This window comes from Triturus cristatus, chromosome 7 (genome assembly GCF_964204655.1).
Source record: "Triturus cristatus chromosome 7, aTriCri1.1, whole genome shotgun sequence".
Taxonomy (NCBI): domain Eukaryota; kingdom Metazoa; phylum Chordata; class Amphibia; order Caudata; family Salamandridae; genus Triturus; species Triturus cristatus.
In genome coordinates this window covers 637875555-637895635 of record NC_140590.1, presented here as the reverse complement: position 1 = coordinate 637895635, position 20081 = coordinate 637875555, and the positions used below count along the sequence as shown (strand labels likewise).

Genomic DNA, 20081 nt, shown 5'->3' with positions numbered 1-20081 from the left:
AAAGTCCCACGCTCTAGCCATTATGTTGTGTTGCTCTACACAACGCGTGTAGTGTGCCTTGCACCCCTAGGCCGTCGCGCTATCACCCCCCCTAGGGACAGGATAAAGGATCTGTGATCCCGGCTGTCAGGAAACCCGGTCTGGCTGAAGGGGGAAGCGAGGAGAGAACTCGCGGGCAGTCTTGCCCGAGTGTAATCCAAAGCGGGCCAGCCACCCCCATCGCTGGCTACCCTGGGGCAGTCCCCGGGCAGCTAAACATATCGGCATGAGCCCCTGGTCCAAGTGCCTGGTAGGCAAACCACTAATGAAAGCGCAATTCAAAGCAACAACGAATATTTCGCAGTCGCTGGGCCGGCATGTACTCCCGGGAAGACCCGCTGGTCATCTTGTACTCCGACTCGGCCTGCTCTCACCTGCTGAACTCCTGCAGCGCCTGCTTCGCCGAGTTCTACGCCCCCTGCGCCAACAAACACACACGCACCAGCCGCCCTCAGCCAGTGCATGCGTATCCCTCAACGCGCGCATGGCGTGCTTTCGCTTTCCCTCCCTCCGGCGTTTCAGCCCACGCTCAGGTCCTCCCGCCCGTTGAGGCCCCCTCTCTTCCTCCCTCGCAGCTCTCTCCCCTCCTCTCCCTGCCTCCTCTTCGACCCCCTTTTGTCTTACTCCCTGCCCTTTGAGTCACCTTCCTCCCCCCTTTGACTACCTAGTGCCTCTTCCCAGCGCAGCCACGCACTGCTCGGTGACCCTCGGCAGAGAGCAGCCCTCGCACGGCCACGAGGATAGAGAACACACTGCTGCTCAAGATGCTCCTGCTGGCGATCCTTACCGGTCAGCTGAGGCTGCGCAGGAAGGTGGGTGCCCCCGGCAGACACCCTCCCCACCCCCTCCTGGCATGTGAGAGTGATCGGCCGGACACCCCCTGCTGGCATGTGTGAGTGTGAACGAGCCTGGCACACCCCTGCTGGCATGTGTGAGTGAGTTGGAACGAGCCTGACACCCCCCCTGCTGGCATGTGTGAGTGAGTGTGGACAAGCCTGACACCCCCTGCTGGCATGTGCACATGATCGGCCTGACACCCCGTGCTGGCATGTGTGCGTGAGTGTGAAGGAGCCTGACCCCACCCTTACCGGCCAGCTGCGGCTGCGCAGGAAGGTGGGTGCCCCCGGCCTGACAGCCTCTCCTCCCCCTGCCGGCATGTGTTTTGTGATGGTATTGTGTATCTTTATTTTCAGCGTGGTCCGCTTTCAGTGCGGTCCGCCTTGGTCACGCTTGTCTTTTCATATTATCAGAGCTGGTTGTAAATTGCATTAACTGTTCTCTTGGGCACCTTAAAAACACCCCTTCTAACTAGTGATCCAGTTCTAAACTCATTTTAGGAGTAAAAAAAGATATTAACCACTAAATCAGGGTTAAGATATTGGACAAAAAAAACACATTTGCAGTGGCAAAATCTGAATCAGAGTGATTAAGACCTCAACATGATGTGTACATCTGTCCGAAAATCCCTTTAGCTGATTACCAAGTATGACTCAGATGAAAGCAGTCTGGATCTTTCAAACATGGGGTTTGCTAAAAAAAATAAAAAATGAAAAGGCATGCTTAGGTAATGGTGGGTAACAGTGAAGAATGAAGAGGTTTTTCACAGGTGTTGGAGTTACATCAGATAGATCAAAAAAAGTACGCCTGTGGTGTCTATGAAGTCAATCAGAACCCTGATAATTCTATATGTTGCACACTTGGAATATGGATCCTCAAACACTTTCAAGGCTTTATTTCATGATGCATATGTTGGTGCGAAAGCTAGTGGCATGCTCTAAGGAAAGGGATTCATTAGTACCAAAGCAAACTATATAATCCTGGTGAACGTTTGCTAATATTTTCAGTTTAAGAAACAACCTTAAACCTATAACAGAACAAGAGAACATCTTGTCGTACACTTGAGGTAGAAGTCTGAAATTAGAAGAGTGAGGTTTATGGAAAACCCAAGTAGTATTCATTTCATAGATAAGGTTTATGTTTCATTACCAGGAATCTTAGTGTTCCAACAATATCACACAGACTGTGGGGCATTAAGAGAATCTGGGTGAATATCATTTGTTATAGCAAGTGTTCAAGAAGTCTATCTAATTATAAATGTATTAATAACCTCTTTTTCAACTTATCCACTACTGCTCAAGGAGACAAGGCAACTAGTTGAGTGGAAAGTCCGACTGGAGATAGCCAGTGTCTGTTTTTTCTCTTAGAACATACACTGCATGATTGACTATGGATTCAGGGCAGTCATAACAGTACATTGCTCCCACTGAATCTGGAAGTCAGGCACCTTTATTTTTAGGTAAAGTCTTTCTAATTTGAGGTACTAGGTAGTTCTGGTTACGTTCAAAAGCTGCATTATCTTATACCATAGCCAATCCCCACAATTCATTGATAAACTTGCACAAAAGACCTTGTAAAATGCAAAAAACATAAGTATAAACACATGCTCTAACTATTGCAGTCAGCGAAATGGAAAATAGTCGCTTTATTTGAGGGATCAGAGAAACTACAAACCCAACTCCAAGAAACAGAACAGTGTTGGCCGGAACTTAGATGCTACCACTATAGTACATAAGTAAAATCAGAAGAAAACAAAAATTCTATCACCGTAACAAACTGAAACTGTACTAGAGCAAGGCCATGACAATAAGAACTTTTTAAAGATATGAAAGTGTCTTAAGCTCACTTGTTTCAGCTGACTTCGCCTTTTCGACAAAATGATAATGTTTTCATTAAGAAGGTCCCAATCCTTAGCTTCGTAACACATTTTCACCACAGCAACCAAAATACGAGACGTAGAAATCATATCTGATGCCTGTAAAGGTATAAAAATTGTTACAATTAAAAGAACAAATTTGCTGAGCAGTAAGTCCACCATTTTTTCTAAATACATACACACACACACACATATATATATATATATATTATATATACACACACACACACACACACATTTATTTCATTTTAACATAACCTGACAAATACTGTTTTACCAAACTGGAATCCAGATCCTGGTAAGCTGCACATTCCTTGGTCTTCCACAGATCTAGAAGTCCTACGTGCTAGTCTAACAGTCTGTAGTTCCACTAAAAATGAAAAGAATTCAGCTACACACCCTTTTCATGATCTGTATTCAATTTAATCTTGCTTGTTTGCTTGTGGGAATATGCCCTTTCTGCTTGGTTGCCCCCTTCCTTTTTGCCGAGATACCTAATGCAATTTGAGTGTGCCCAGGGTCCCTGCCAATCCAGTTACCAGGGCCTGTGTTCTTTCCTTAACCTGTACAATTGTTTTCACAATTGGCACAACTCTGGCCTACCTGCAATTCCCTTGTAAGGGGTACCTATGCTACCAAGGGCATGGTAGCCAAGGAAAGGCCCAGAGGGCTGCAGCATGTATTATGCCACCATCGGGGACCTCTCACCATAAACATACACCACTTCCATTGCAGTTAGCGTGTTGTGGTGCAGCTAAAACTGAAGGGTCGACATGGCACACATACCTGTGTGCCATGCCTGCCCAGCACTGCATGAGGCCTAGGTAAGTAACCCTTAATGCCGTGTGCACTATACCTCAAGTGAGGACTTACTTGCATGAGCAGACAGGTTCCTATAATATCTATGGCCATTCTTGGATATCTTTACTAAATCCTGTGGTGTTTGATATCAAATATCTCAGAATAATAAGCCTGCACGGATTCCAGCATCAGGTTTATTATTACATGCACTCAGCGGTCACTTCTAGAGGGTACCCCTGAACCAAACCAACCGCTGGTGGGTTCCTGACTGGTTAATACCAGCCTGCCACCACGAGACAAGTTTTAGGACCCAGAAACCAAGCCTTTCCTGGGCAGAGGTGTTCGCACCTCACACAAGACAGGAAGAGCAGTCTGTGGTGGGGAGCTTCAAAAGGCCTTGCCGCCTTTGAAACGCGACACCCCAGACTCTCCTGTTATCAGAACAACCTCTCTTCTGGTCTAACCCCTTTTTTGCGGGAAGACAAATTGGGGGGGGGGTGGGGGGGGCCCACTCTGTCAATCCTACCCCTCAGGTGGGGGAGGCGAGGTGAAGCCCGCTCTTCAGTGCACGTGGTGTAAGCACCCTGAAGGTGTAGTCACCCTAGTAGCGCATTGGCTACAACCAGATTAATTAAGGCTCTTGATACAGAGAAGATTGTACAAAGTTCCCGATGGTGGCCCCTGTGTCCTGATGTAGGTGTATTTGGAGGTGGTGGTGGGGAGGGGTTAGGGAGGGGGGGGGGGGAGAAAGAGGAGTGAATCTCATGACAGTTCGGCAAGGTTCCCGATCAAGTCGCGCTTCTTGCTAATTTGGATGTCTGATTCCTTTTACAGTGCCCACTCCTCTGTCTGGCACAGCAGGACCTAATCCAAAGCTGAAAGCCCTACAACACACCCCATGGGAGTGACTAGAGTTCAAACATGGATGTCAGCCACAGTGATATGTGTTTTAAATGGTTAGCCCAAGGCCTCAGCCCTAATCTTTATAAAACCTTATAAGCCCCATCTTTTTCCAGAGATGTGCCTGGTCCCTTTCCCTGTGAGCACTCTATGAATCAATGAGCATTCTTTGAAATGTGCAGGGGAAACCTGGCTCTGCCCTCTTCAGTGTCCCCCACCCAGAATGCAGGCCTGATCTCTCAAAACGTAACCCACAGTATGCCATGTATTGTGACTTTCACCGATACACATAGTATATGCATTTAATATATACACACACACACACACACACACACCCTTCATGTACTGTACCACTCACACGCAATTTGTGAAAATTCTACTCTCAATCTTTGTGTTGCTCTATAGAAAACTACACAGGATTGTCAAATTGCATGCTTTCCTAACATTTGTGTGAAAGTGATGGCTTGTGACAATTTACGTGGCAAGAGATAAACACACATTCTGCAGATAACTGCCACTCTTTGAATGCAATTGAAACCACATTCCCAAACTATGTAAATGACAAAAAGCAGTAATCTTAAAAACACCTCCAATCATAACTATGCTGTTTTGGGAGCTTGGGGTTGCACAGCAGATGATGGTCAAACAATGGCATTTGAGGCACTGCTAGCTTTGTTGTATTGCGAGAGAAAGTTTTGAAAAAAAAGTTGTCTGGCAAAAGAGTCCAGTACAGTTTATCATACTCAGACTGACAGACAAAGTTAGAACAGTAATTTCGAAATAATTGGTATACATGATTAGCAAATGCAGATACAAGTTAATATTCCAGCAGGATAGAAGAGCGTGAAAACAATACGCTATAGATAGGCAAACATGACCATTTCTGGAACACTGAAGGAAAAAAATCTGTATCTGCGCCACTAGTTTTGAACGTAATACACATTTTATCAATTTATTTAAATAATTCATTTTTTTCAGCCCTGTGAATATGTTAATATTAAAATAGGGAGCAAACAATTGCTGTATGGGACTATCAACCCTTAAAAAAAAAAGCAACAAAAAAACAATCATGGTGGATTTATTACATTGTGGCATGCCCGCCAGACCAATTAATGACATGAATCGCAGCAGTCTTTATAAAGTTTATAACCACTTCCTGGAAACGTATTTCATCATATGTTCTTTTACATTGAGCTTCACACTCTGGAGGGCATTCATGCACTTGCAAAAAAACCACATCTGAAATGTTACATTTTTCGCATGCATCTAAATGGTATAAATTCATATAGACTTTGTGCTGCTCTGGAATGTCACAGTCAGATTCCTTACTTAGCAACCAGCATTAGCCCTTTCGACTCTGGGAATGGCCATTGGAATTTTTGTGCCAGGCCACAGTGCTCAAGGACGATAAGATGCTACTTAAGCGGTCATGTAATTCGGGGTCTACCAGTACAATGTTTTATGGATCATTGCTGAACTTTACTTTGGCTTTAGCTAGTAGTTAATATAAGTATTTCAGAAATAGAGTAACATGGGTAGTAGAGGCCAGCCCTGGCGTTGTGCAGCATTTTACAGGTCTTGTTTCTATAGCAGCCCATCCGAGGCACAGGTCAAAAAATGTTTCTACAGTCCAGTCCAATTCAGTATCAATTGCTACAGATAAATAAAGGTGCGTATCACATTACCCTCACTAGTGAAATCCAAAATAGAGGTTGGAACATCTATTAGTGCAGTTTTAGGGCGATTTCCTGTTCCAAACTCAGACAGCCAGTCTCCCAGAGATTGGGTTGACTTTATAAAGACATGTATCTGAATGGTAGGTGCTTTTTTTGAAGACTAAGCATAAAGCTATTAAAGTATTAAAAGCAAGTGCCGATATGTGCACATGAATCGAGTGAAGGTTTTATCAGGGAGTGATCCAAAATAGTTTTAAGCAATTGGGAATACATCTGGACTTACCAATAAAGCATACAATTACAGACAGTAACTTCTCCAATGTCTAGAGATAATAGGCAAGCAAAGCAAGGATTCCCTCACCCTAATGTTTTTATTTTAACTGCTATTATATAATCAACACTATTGGGATGAAGTTAAACAGATATCCATACTATTTGTTTAAAATTGGAATACTCTCAATGGAGTTTCCTCCATCGCAGCCTGCATTCTATAAACAAATTTACCAGTCTCATTCAGAATGAGCTGTATCTGGATACAATGCTATTTAAAAATTACCAAATCTAACTATATGCAGATGGTGGATTTCCAATTCAATCCAAACCCTGCAAGAAAAGTACTTGACAAGCCTGGCAAGAGAGGCAACTAAACCACAAAAGAAGGCAGAATATGTCTACGTTACCAGTGACTGCCCAGCTATATTTATGTACCTCGTGGAATTGTGCAAAGTAATTTCTCATAACATGCTCCAATTCATACATAAAGCTGCAATTTGCTGCTACTAAAGTCAAATCTGGAGTTACATATAAAAAGAACATCCAAAGGGGACATTAAAAGTGCTGTGGAGTAAATACCCACCATGAAATGCAGTGTACATGCAGTCTGACTTACACATACTGGAATCTGAGATTATTATTTTCAATTTATTAATGATAATCTTCTTGGAAGGGACAGGGTGGAAAACGAAATTGTCATAATCACATGTCAAAGACAGCAGAGCTTGACACCTATTGGGCTCATGCAAAAACAATGTTACCCCTTAATTTGCATTAAGACTAAATTTGCACACTCAAAACTCAGACAGCAGAAGTGATAACATCATAGAAATCTGAATATAAAATGCATCAACATGAGCTATGAATGATAGCCACAGAAATAATTCTATGTCAGGACTGGAGGCGAGGATGATGCCTCCTATTCTTCACTTTATTACTCAGCTGCCAATATTAAACAGACTACATTTCCCATCAAACCCAGGAAAACTGTAGTCAACAAAAAACAACCAATGTCCTCAGTCCACCAATCGGGGTCCTCCAGCACCCATGTAGTCCTCTCTCACTGGCCCTTCCTCCTCTTTCTTTCCTGTTCAGCAGCCGAGTTAAGTGCTTTTCTCATTCCTCTCAGTGTATTTGTACCTGTATTGCATTATTCTGAAAGTTTCATATCGCGCTTAAGCGCTGCATGCATTCCGCTATGTGTGTATTATCTACATGCTGATTTGGGTCTTTGTACTTGTATTGCGCGTTCCGTTATGTACGCCTTATTTGCCTGTTGATTTGTTTCCTTACGCATTTCAAGAGGGTGCGTGTTATCCTCGGCCGTACGGCCTGCTAGCCTTGCGTGTGCACGACGCGGCTGCGCCCTAGTCGTCTTTGGTGTTTCTATGGGCGAATGCCCGACAGATGTGTAGTTTGAGCCACAGGAGCTTCCACTCCTACGTGGCTCATCTGGTGTGTCCCGTACTCCTCCGCCCGTCAGGGGGTGCGGCGGGAGTTGGACGGCGCACGCATTTTAAACCCTGAAGGGTCTGTGTGTCGCGCCGTAGTTGGGGACTTTCTGGCCTGAGGGGATTACGCAAGCGGGCCGCCTTCCAAGTGCGTTTCATTTCCATCGGTCCCTCGCTGTAACCGACACGCTCCATTAGGCATTTGGTGGAGTCCTGTACTTTCCTTATTTCCTCACGCCCTTCTGGGCCTGTATTGCTGCGCACGTTTAGTGCTATTGGGCACCTAATCCCAGGCCAGTCTTGCAGAGTGTATTTGATTTTTCACCAGACTTTGATGCCCGGGGTTCTACCCCCCCTTTTCTTTACTGAATTGCGAGTTTTCTAGCCCTAATACACGGCTGACACCCAGCCCTTCCTTAACTGGAGCTTTGCCCTCCTCTTCAGTCGGACACCCAGACCTTCAAAAGAATTCCACCTTTCCCAGCTGGGGTCATGGAGTACAAAAGAATTCCACCTTTCCCAGCTGGGGTCATGGAGTACAAATATGATGACGATGCCTAAGGAGAGGAAGATGCCCTGACCAACCTCCAATGGGAGGAAGACTTTTATGAGGCGGTAGACACCTCTATGTATCGGGCTGTGGGGGAAGCAACGGCTCCCTTAGAAGACCGGCTCACACAGCACATTGATCAAGCACTGGCGCGATTTGAGAACACCCTGGCGGCTCCTACTCCCCCGCCCGTGGTTGTTCCTGTGACTTTTCCTCCACCGGCCAAACGCCCACGTGACGCTTTTGACAAGCTTAAACAAGCTTTTCTTGCTACGCAGCTAGACTTGCCACAGGGGCCTCCCCCTGTTCTTCCCCCTCCTTCGGGTGCAGCTGTCCCAGTCGCTGGGCCCTCCATCCCATCTTATGCTGCCCCAACGCCCGACGTTTGACAGCTTTGATCCGGATGAAAACATGCACCCCAGTTCCTCAGACTGTGCCCCAGCGGACAAGGTGGCAGAATATGTGGCACAACGGATCAGGAAGCCCCTGGATAAGGACGCTCGTAACTGCCTGAGAACAGAATGCCCCCAGCCCTCCAGAAATAGACAACCGCATGGTGACTTTTCTGCAAAAGTTTATGCGAGACCCAAAAAAGGGTATTGATAGGTCCTGGCGGGCTTGCCAGGACAAGCTTTTGGATGTTCTTGACCCACTGATTTTAGACATGGCAGAGGAAGCAAAGTCTTCAGGATCCCTCGTCTCCCCAGAGTCCCTGTAAGGTTGGGCCCAGAGAGCGATTGCGTTCCTGGGTAACGCCAACTGCGCGATTTCAACAGAGCGCTGGCGCTCTCTCCTGATAAAAGTCGACCCCAAACTGGGAGACCTCGCGGACTCCGAAGCAGGTGCGGTGGCCCAGGGTGGGTGGTTTGGGGAACCATTCATGAAGGAACTTGGGAAGTTTGAGAATACCTTCACTTCTCTCGATAGGGCTCAAACTACCATCCGGAAAGTCTTCCCCGGGTTTTCAGGGGGGCCGGTCGAGGCAGGTGCAGTTCGTCCGGCCGAGGCACCAGCAACCAGCCTCGTGGGCAAGGCTCCGCAAAAGGACAGTACCAGGATCAGTCCTGTTTCGGTAACTTTTACCCGAGAAGAGGCAGAAGAGGCAAAGGTCGAGGCTTCAGAGCAGCTGCTTCCTCTTCCAACGGTGAGTCTACTCCCTTCTTCCAATCTAAAAATAGGGGGGCAGCTGTGGAATTTTTTCCAGGCCTGGACTTCGGTCACGGGGGATCAATAGGTCCTTCAAACCAGTCAGGGTTTTCACATAGAATACCTGGGTGTTCCTTCGCAGCGCATCAGGCCACTCCCTCTGCAGTTCGCTCAACAAGACTCTGCTCGTAGACACAGAGGTTTCTTCTCTTCTCGCCAAAGAGGCCATAGTTCCGTCAGAACTTCACCCTCTGGGTTTCTTGAGCAATATCTTTCTCGTCGACAAAATAGACGGGGGCAAGTACCCGGTTATCACCTTAAGCAGCTTTAACGAGTGGCTGGTGTACCACCACTTCAAGATGAAGGGCATCCATCTTCTCAGAAATGTACTCAGTCAAAACGACTGGATGGTCTGTCTCGACTTGAAGGACGCCGATCTGGTGATCCCAGTGTATCCTCCCAATCGTCGATTCCTACAGTTCGTGTGGCGGGATCAGGTTTTCGAGTTTACAGCCCTCCCGTTCGGTCTCTCCTCCGCCCCTTGGTGCTTTACTAAGGTCCTTCATCCAGTGGTGTAATGGCTGAGAGCTCGAGGCGTTAGAAAGAGGGTCTACCTCGACGACATCCTGATTATGGAAACTTGTCCTCACCGTCTTCTTCAACAGCATCAGATGACAGTAAATCTACACCAGAACCTGGGGTTGGTCATCAACGACTCCAAGTCCCTGCTAGTTCCTTCTCAAACTTTGACATTTCTAGGCTTCGTAATAGACTCGCGTGCCTCCACACTGAGTCTTCCTCTTCGAAAGGTTACAAAGATCAGGCACTAGTTACGTCGCACCCTGTCCAGAGCTCGGATTTCTCTCAGAGATATGGTTTGCGTAGTGGGGTTGCTCTCGGCCTCCATCCAGGCAATCTTCCCGGAACCTTTGCATTATCGAGCCTTGCAGCGTCGGAAAGGGAGGCCAAGGAAGAGGTGCGGTGGTGGCTTCACCACATGGAAGCTTGGAACGGACGCGCCATTTTCAGCTCCGCTCCAGACTTATAGAGTACGATGCCAGAAATCAAGGCTGGGGTTCCAGGTGCGGCGAGTTCTCTACCGGAGGGTTGTGGTCACAAGCCAAACGCGGTTTGCATATCAACTGTTTGGAACTTCTAGCGGGTTCCTTCGCGGTTCGCTGTTGGACCAAAGACCGCATTCAGACATCCGTCCTCCTGAAGATGGACAATGTCTCAGCGGTCCGGTACATCAACCAGTGGATTCCAGTCTTTGGATGTTGGATTCAGGAGTGTTCCTACAGCTGAACGATCTCTGGGGGCCTTTCTCGATCGATCTTTTTGCCTCCCGGTTGGACCATCAGTTGCCACGTTTTGTCTGTTGGAGACCGGAACCTCTGGCGGTGTCCACGGACGCTTTTCTCCAGGATTGGGCTCCGGAGGTGGGCTAAGCTTTCCTGCCCTTCGTGATGTTGACCAGAGTCGTGATGTTGACCAGAGTGACTGCCCAAGTCCGACGCCAGAGTGCAGAGCTGGTAGTCCCCTCTCCTTTGTGGCGATCTCAGGTTTGGTTTCCGGTTCTTCTGGAACTTTCCTGGGATTCTCCAATCCTACTCCCCCCTGTTTAATACGCTTCTATTCAATCCCGACGGCGATCGCCATCCTCTTGCCTTGCTCCACTCGCTGCGGCTAGTTGCGTGGAGGATTACCGGCGACGGTGTAAAATCCCGGGCCTTTCGGCGACGGCTGAAGACCTCATGTCCAAAGCCTGGGCTGACAGCACCATCAAGCGCTATAGATCAGCTTGGGGCAGATGGTCCCGTTGGTGTCTGCAAAGGGGTTTCAATCCCGTGGACACGGATGTAGTGCACATTTTGAATTTCCTGGCGCACTTGGCTTCCACTGGCATGGCTCATCGTTCCATCAATACCTTTCGCTCTGTGATTTCGGTAGGCCGCGTCTTCATTGACAGATCCTCCGTGGGCGAGCACCCTTTGATCTGCATACTTCTCAGAGGGGTTCAGTTATCCCTACCGCCGGAACCCAGATACTCTGCTCTGTGGGATGTCAATCACGTTTTGAATTTATTCCCGTCATGGCAACCGAACAGGTTCCTGTCCAGGAAAGAGCTGTCCGCCAAGTTGGGCATGTTACTGTGTTTGGTCCCTTGAAGACAGGTCTCAGACGTTTGGGCTCTGGAAGTCTCCTCTAGGATTTTCACTCCTTCTGGGGTGACTTTCACCATCCACCGGCAGACGAAATGTCATACCAGAACGGTTTCTTATCCAGAGTTTCCGGACTCTCCGAAGCTCTGCGTAGTTCGCTGTTTGAAAGCCTACGAGGAAATGAGCGAGGAGTTCTGCCCCCCCCAGGAGAACGTCAGCTTCTCATATCTCTCCGTAAGCCTTTCAGGGCGGTCTCTTCCCCGACCATCGCTAGATGGGTCCGGTGGGTCATGCAGGAGGCTGGTATTAGCCTTCGGAATTTTGGAGCCCTCTCTGTCAGAGGGGCCATGACTCCAAAAGCATTTGGCTTGGGCGCCCGCTTAGAGGATATCCTCAATGCGGCTGATTGGTCTTCGGACTCTACCTTCAAAAGGTTTCATCTCAAGCCTGTGCTGGATATGACTCACCTCGTGGTGTGCAAGCTTTGAACTTGCATAATTCTCGCTTCCAGTCCTGACACAGAATGAAACATTTCCTAGCTAACGTAACGGAAAGTTTCAATTCTATTAAGGACTCGGAGGCAAGGATTATCCCACCCTACAGACCATTCCAGGCTGCCCGGCCCGTATGCCAGTAAGTAGTGCAGTTTGGAGGGTTATTCTGTGTTGCTGGGTGGACTTGGAAATTTCATGTGGTAATAATGATCTTTCATCCTGTGGTTATGTGCAGTTATTTGCTGTTCTTGAGATGTCCCGGTTGCAATTTTAATTGTCTGTCATAAAATGTTGTTGCTGACAACGGTTTTCCTTTGTGAATTGATGGGTCCTTTTGCCTCCGTAGGGTCGGACTCCAATAAACAGGACGCCTAAGGAGTTTTGAGCGGCTTACTTCACGCTCAGAAAGAGGAGTAAAGGCCAGTGAGAGAGGACTACATGGGTGCTGGAGGACCCTGATTAGTGGACTAAGGGCATTGAAGATCAGTTTTTTGTTGACTATAGTTTCCCTGGGTATGATGGGAAATGTAGTCTTTTTAATATTGGCTGCTGAGTAATAAAGTGAAGAATAGAAGTCATAATCCTCGCCTCCGAGTCCTTAATAGAACTGAAACTTTTGGTTACGTTAGCTAGGAAATTTTTCATTGTCCTCTATTATAAAGGAATCAAGATCACCAATAAGCCTTTAGATCTCAGCATGCATTTCCCCTCAAATTCCAGCTTTACAAATATTTAAAACGTGCATTTTTTTCTACCAAAACACCATACTGCCAGGTTCTGAACGTACACGTACTGGCATTGTAGAGAGATTCTGCATAGCATGCACACTTATCATAATCTTCAATTACTATGGAAGATCATATTACAGGAATTTTCAAAACCTATAACCAAGTAAAGGACTGAACCAAGGCAAGAATACCAAGTGCACCATTTTTCACACACAGAAAACACCCATAATGGAGCAAAGAGCCATTATGCCACAGCCACATTTTTGCTTGTGAAAGCCACAATGTCGAGAACGTCTACATCATGTCAACAGAGGGAACTATTATGATTGTGTTATCATACCATGGACAGCCACAAATATGGTCAACATGCCAATAATATTTGAAGGTTAAGCCACCACCATGGTAAGGAAACTCACAAAGTTAGAATGTGCCACATTAGACGAGGGAAATTACAACCACAGACACATCCGTTCATGCACGTTAGCACACACACAAACTCTCAGATACACACATACCAACATGAGCACACATCCCATACTTAACCAACCAAAGCAGCAGTTATGCAGGCAGTATTAGTTAGGCCCTGGATACTCCGTAAGCTTGGTAGCAAGCACATTGAAGCAGACTTCAAGTACTGCTTTGCTTCTCCAACCCAACTCCATACCTCCTCTGCTCGAGGAGCCCGACATGGAGACTAAGCCAATAAACAGAGGAAGGAAGGGACCTTGGGCGGCTGTTGAAGAGGGCTGGTGAATACATTGCCAGTATACCCACCTCAATTCATTCACCAGCAAAAGCAAGAGACAACAATTAGCTTACTTGATAGAGGTACTGCTGGCCTCCATGTACATTAACAAAAGCATTTGAGTGGCGGCTGAACAGTGATGGCAACACCATCAATCTGACTAACCAAGCTATCTTGCTTGGGCATTAAATTTGTGGTGTTAAAACGTTCACAAGTAAAAATTGCCATTTAAGTTGCAATCAGTTATTTTTCTCACCGTTCGAGTCTGTTTTTCCAAGGACAGCAAACTTTCAATTACTTCTTGAAGTCTCCCTTCCTGAAATAGATAAAAACACAAGGTAAACCATATATAAACAGCACTCATTTGCCAGCTGCATGACTAAAATACAATAAGATATTATGAGATAAAACAAACTGTAATGCAATGTGAAGTGTTTTCTAAAGAAAGTAATGGCTCCTAAGGCAAATTCCATTCAATAGGTGGATGTATGTTCAAAGTAAGATCAAAAATTGCTCTAACCTAGCATAGAAGAATACACCATATCTCAAATTGTATTACAGGAAAAAATGTTGCTCTTGTTTATAACATGACGTGTATTTGTCAAGCGCACGTTCACCACTACCGGTATCTTGGCGCTGAATAACAGATGTTTGTTGTTACCCAACTCAATGGTACTAATTTTAGTGACCTCAGATGGATGAAAGGCTGAGTGGACCCGCCGGGATTTGAACCTGTGACCATGATGTCAAACACAGGCCCCTGCAGTAGATGCATTAGTCCACTGAGCCACCAGACCCCGCTTGTTTATGCACAGTCTTTGCATGGTGATACTTTATTTTGTACAAACTACAACAGATACTGTACACTTGCTTTCTAAGGAACAAATAGCCCTCTCAACTAACATCTAATATTAACAGAATTATTTAAGTCCAACAAATTTGATTATGATTTACAAAGAAAACATTTTCACAGAACAAAGATGCGGAAGAAATTATTTCATAGAATTTTTCTTCCATGTATTTATTAAGCAAGACCATACCCAAAGAAACAGTAGACATGCTTCTGAACTGTGAAATAAATTAAATATTGTTCTATAGTGTACGATTTGTGACTGTAACAAGTAGAAATATCAAAAATGCGTTTAAACCACTTATCTTTTCCTAGGGTTATGAACCAATACGGCGTTTCTGGGGTTTTTACCCTAAGAGAACGAGGTCATTGACCACTGGTATCCCAGGTCCACATTACTGTTGCACTAGAAACTAGATAGTCAAACGGGTCCCCTTAAGGCAATTGGCATCATGCAGCAAGACCACTGACTGCAGAAGACATTTTGCAGGCGCTTGAGAAGCTTCAAGTCTCAGAATCATACAATATCTACCACTCAATAAGTTTAATGTCTAGTAATGCCTCAACATTATAAAAACAACCATTGGCAAAGCCAAATCAGTCTCGCCGTGGGTGAGCTATTGCCTTTGGCAAATGGGAGGGGGTGGCTAACTGGGGCTGGTGCGGAGAAATTACAAGGATTTTAAAAAGCGATATAAAGAGGTCAGCGCAGACTGCTTCGCAGCACTATTTCGGTTGGGATTGAAGAGATGGGGCAGAAGAACAAGAAGAACGAGGGACAGGGTGAAAAGAAACGGAGGGTGGGGAGGAGTTGAATTTTAAAAGAATAGACTCAATCTATTTCCGGTGTCTAGCAGCAAAGTTCAATCGGATAGAAACTGCGTCGCTACCACCAACTGGAGTAGGTCAGTTAAAATAGTTTCCACATATCTTTCATAGGCATTCTTGGTAAATAGAAAAACTAGGCAGTGAGAAGCACACTTCCTACCTATATGCCTCACTCTCACTTAAGACTCCTTCATAACCTAAGCAGGACGCACGAGTAAAAAATATGCTTTCGCCCGACCAATTTTTAAGCCACGCCAGCCAGTTCACATTACGACTTAGAAGACAGACAAGAACAGACACTTTTCTTTATGTTTAGCGCTGTGGGTTGTTTATTGGCACTATGGCAATCTTCACTGAACTCCCATTGGGTGAAACCGTTTGGAACAAAAAGCAAACCAGGCCACACAGGAAAGAAAAGCCGACATTCAAAAAACATGGGCAGAAACAAAAGAAACAAGCATTGGCATAGCCAATGGGTCTCGCTTTTTGGACCTTATACGTATTTAGTTATGCAACACAATACCCTTGGTGCAGCAACATCAACCGTTGCAGGGCTAAACACTTATGCCAATGCTTAAGTTTCAGTCGACATCTTTCAGTCTGCTATAACAGCCACCTTGGGTCACGAGACTTGTCAGGACTGCAAGATTCCCTACGTTACACATTGCGTCTCACTTTTTAGTGATATTCTAATTTGGTAGTGAACACACTCACAGGAAACACCAGATAAACCAGGTTTGGCAAAGTCGGGACAACATGGGTAATGAATCCAACCAGAAAAAATACACGTAATGTGGCAGAAGATTCATGCGAGAATACAGCATTTCCAGCAAGAGAGCTAAAATCCTTGGCAACTGTAGGGTTGGTTTTGTAATTTTCTAACATACAAAGGAGTACGAATGGTTGTAACAGGTTCCAGAAGTAGGTCAAAAGCCAAAAACCCAACGGAGGAGCCTAGCGCGCAACCAAGATGGCCGCGTAGGTGCGAGGCTCCCGAGGACCTCCGCGACCTCCTACGACTATCCTGAAATTATCCTGTCCCAGATGAGGGGACTGTGTTGGTGAGCCTGAGCTGAGGTGGCACCCGTTTCCCGCTTCCAAATCGGACCTCGGACACCGGCGTGAGCACCGATTGAGGTTTGCGGCCTTCTCCTCGCCGAACCCCGGATTTGAGCTGTGGGGCGATCCAGTGACAAAGTGAACAACAGCGGCAGGCAGGGCTTGGCGACTCGCGTACCCCGCACTTTCACTTTCGCACCCCCCTTGCTGTCTCTGCGAGGTTGGGTCGCGGGGCTTTGTGTGTTGGTGTGGCCTCGCTGGGAGACCCTGCCTGCCCGCCGGCTGTGATCCACCCCGCAGATCTGAGGTGGCCCCCCCCCGGAGCCCGTGAACCGGCTTGCCTGCCCTTCACGACGTGGCTGGTGCGACCGGGAGACTGGGACCATGGCCACGAAACAAGATGGTGACCGGGCAAAGATAAAATCGACCCGGCGTGGCGCAGTCCATCAGTCCAACAGCATGGACCGCTATACCCTCCAGAAGGGATCTCCCGAGGTGCCACGCAGGTCCCCTGAGGGCCCTACTGATGCCCCCGATCTGCCCACGGATCTGACTCTGCGGGATGTCATGGGCGCCATCGCCGAGATGAAGGCCTCGGTGGGCCAGCGTTTCGATACACTGGCGCAGAAGATCGACTCGGTCCTCGTGGATGTTGGCCTGGTAAGGGCCGATCTTTCCAAAACCAACGACCGAGTCGATTCTTTGGCCCACACCGCATCGGGCCTTACGACAGATGTGGCGGCCCTACAAACGGAGGTGCGCCGGCTAAGTCAGGCGAGTGCGCTGATGGATCGCCGCCTGGAGGACTCCGAGAGTCGGGCCCGGAGGAACAACATCCGCATCATCGGGGTGCCTGAGGGACGTGAGGAGGCGGCGGCGGACCTCTTCGTGGAAGACCTGATTGTTACCCATCTCCAGCCACGGGGGCTGAGTAAATTTTTCGCTGTGGAGAGGGCCCACAGGGTTCCCGGGGGAAGGCCTAAGGTCGGAGCCCCTCCGAGACCTCTCATTGCCCGGATTTTCAATTTTCGGGACAGAGACGCTATCCTGCAATCCTCCAGACTGCAGGGACCGGTTAGACTTGAAAATATGGACGTTAATTTTTATCCTGATTTCACCCCAGCGGTCCAGAAGCAGAGACTGAGCTTCCTCGGTGTCAAACGCCGTCTTCGGGACCTAAACCTCAAATACGCCATGCTTTTCCCAGCTAAGCTGCGAGTGGAGGTGGATGGTCGCACGCACTTTTTTGATCGTCCCGAAGCGGCCGGGGACTGGCTGGATACTGTGCCTGGGGATCGGGATCGGGGGGGCGGGGGGGGGGAGCGGTGGGGGGAGAGGGCTCGCCGGATCAGGACTGAGGGACTAATAATAGGCCTCGCTCGGGACGAAAATGATGCCACTTTTGACCATGCGTCTGTTCGTGTAAGTTCCCCTCCTATGGAGGTTGTGTAGGGTCTCTTGGGGGTTCTCCCTCCTCCTCTGGGGGTCTAGTTAGTTTAACTATCTATGGGGCGACAGGCACACTGCACGTTGGGGGGGCTGTTTGGGCTCATGCAGGGGTGCAGGGAGGGGGGAGTTCTGTTGGGGTGGGTGGGCAGGGATGGGGTGTTGTTCGTTTTTATCACAAGGCAAACTTATTTTTGTGTTGGTTCTAAGGTGCTCTCGGGGGGACGAATGATGGCTTCTGTGTATGATGGGGGGTAGGGAATTAACTTTGTTGTCTTGGAACGTTAATGGACTGGGGGACAGGATCAAACGAGGTGTGGTCCTGCAGTTTTTGAAGCGACTCTCGCCCGATGTAGTCTTTCTGCAGGAGACACACCTTATTGGCAATTCCTTCTGTGCCATGAATCGGCGTGGCTACCGCCTAGTGGCCCACTCGGGCTTCACGTCAGGCTCAAGGGGTGTGGGCATCATGGTAAAGAACTCGCTCCCGTTGGAAATTGATGAGGTGCTCCACGATGATAGGGGACGTTACACTGTCTTGGTGGGGAGAATGGAGGGCAAAGTGGTTGTCTTAGTGTCAGTATACGTCCCACCGGGGCTGCAGTCGACCACCTTTGCAGACCTGGGGCGCCTCCTCCTTGGCCTTCCGGGGGGGCTTCTGGTGGTGGGGGGGGGATTTCAATGCGGTGGTTTCTGGGACTGTGGATCGTCACCCCCCTAGGGACCTCCCCCGGGCACAGGCGTGGCTATCCGGCCTCTTGGATACACTGGGATTGGTGGACTGCTGGCGCTTAAAACCTCCCACGCAGCTGCAGTACACTTTCCACTCGGGGGCCCATGGTAGTCTCTCACGGCTTGATTATGTCCTTGTCCCGGCGGCCTATGTCGGGAGGGTGGGAGAGGTGCGCCATTTGGCACGGGGTATCTCGGATCACTCCCCGCTCCTGTTACATTTCGATGTCTTTCCGAGGGGTGAGGGTAGGGTAGTCCCAATCAATTCCTGGTACCTGCGCGACCCCACCATTCGCGCTGACTTGATTAAATCCCTGCAGCGATATTTTGATGAGAATGTGGGGTCCGTGCCTTCGGCTATCTCCCTGTGGGAGGCCTTCAAGACAGTACTCAGAGGGGAGGCCCTATCCCTTATTTCCCACGCCCGGAGGCGCGAGCGGGAGGAGGTGACCCGGGTGGAGGCTGAAATAGCCGAGTTGGAGGGTAATCTAGAAGGTGGGGTGACGGATGCTGCACTACATGTCCTCCAACTCAAGCAAGCGGCCTATAGGGCCCTCGTCACGGAGGCGGCCAGGGGCCTCAGTAGAGAGCAACAGGGGCGACTGTATGATGTGGGTGATAAGGCTGGTAAACTGATAGCGTGGTTGGACAAAAAGGAGAGAGCGAATCGTGTGGTCCCGCTGATTGAGAAAACGGATGGTGTGTGTGTGTAACTGAGCCAGAAGAAATTGTCTCCTGTTTCGCGGATTATTTCCGCGAGGTGTATTCCCCGGTCTCTTCCTGCTCTGAAGAGGATTCCCGTGCCCTGCTCAGGGATATCGCGCTGCCGTCCCTTTCCGGGGAGGACAGGGTGTCGCTGGACGCCGCTCCCACCTCCGACGAAATCGCCCTCGCCATACGCTCGGTCGCTTCTGGCAAGGCCATGGGCCCGAATGGTATCCCTAGCGAGTTGTACAAGTTGCGACCGGATACACTGGCGCCCCACCTCCGTGCAATGTTCCTGGCGGCCCACTCGCTGGGCTCCCTCCCGCTGGACCAGCGTCTGGCTACAATCGTGGTGATCCACAAGGAAGGGAGACCTCGGGACCGGGTTACATCCTATCGGCCTATCTCGCTACTGAATGCGGAGCCCAAAATTCTCGCCAAGGTACTGGCCAATCGGCTGGTCGGCGTGGTGGGCGATCTGGTTCATCAGGACCAGTCCGGCTTTATTCCCCATCGCAACACAGCCCTTAACCTGCGGCGTTTGCATGGGGTGCTCGCACGTGTCCCATTCATACGGGAACCGGCCATTTTGGCGTCCTTAGACGCCACCATGGCGTTTGATACGCTTGAGTGGCCATACATCTGGGCGATGCTTGCGAAGTTTGGATTTGGCCCAGGGTTCATCAGTTGGGTCAAATTGTTGTATTCGGGCCCATTGGCGCAGGTGGTGGTGAACGGAAGAGTATCGGCCCCGTTCGAGCTGGGCCGGGGCACGCGACAGGG

General features: G+C 48.4%; 1 protein-coding gene across 1 annotated transcript in view; it reads right to left on the bottom strand.

Moving 5' to 3' along the window:
* Positions 1 to 20081, bottom strand: part of PSMD12 (proteasome 26S subunit, non-ATPase 12) — a 181876-nt gene that overhangs the window by 133978 nt on the left and 27817 nt on the right. Inside the window, exons 2-3 of the mRNA XM_085617265.1 lie at positions 13935 to 13994; positions 2723 to 2851 (exon numbers count right to left, since the gene is read on the bottom strand). Of these exons, the coding sequence (XP_085473391.1) occupies positions 2723 to 2851; positions 13935 to 13994 (189 nt within the window). The remainder of the gene's footprint in view (positions 1 to 2722; positions 2852 to 13934; positions 13995 to 20081) is intronic.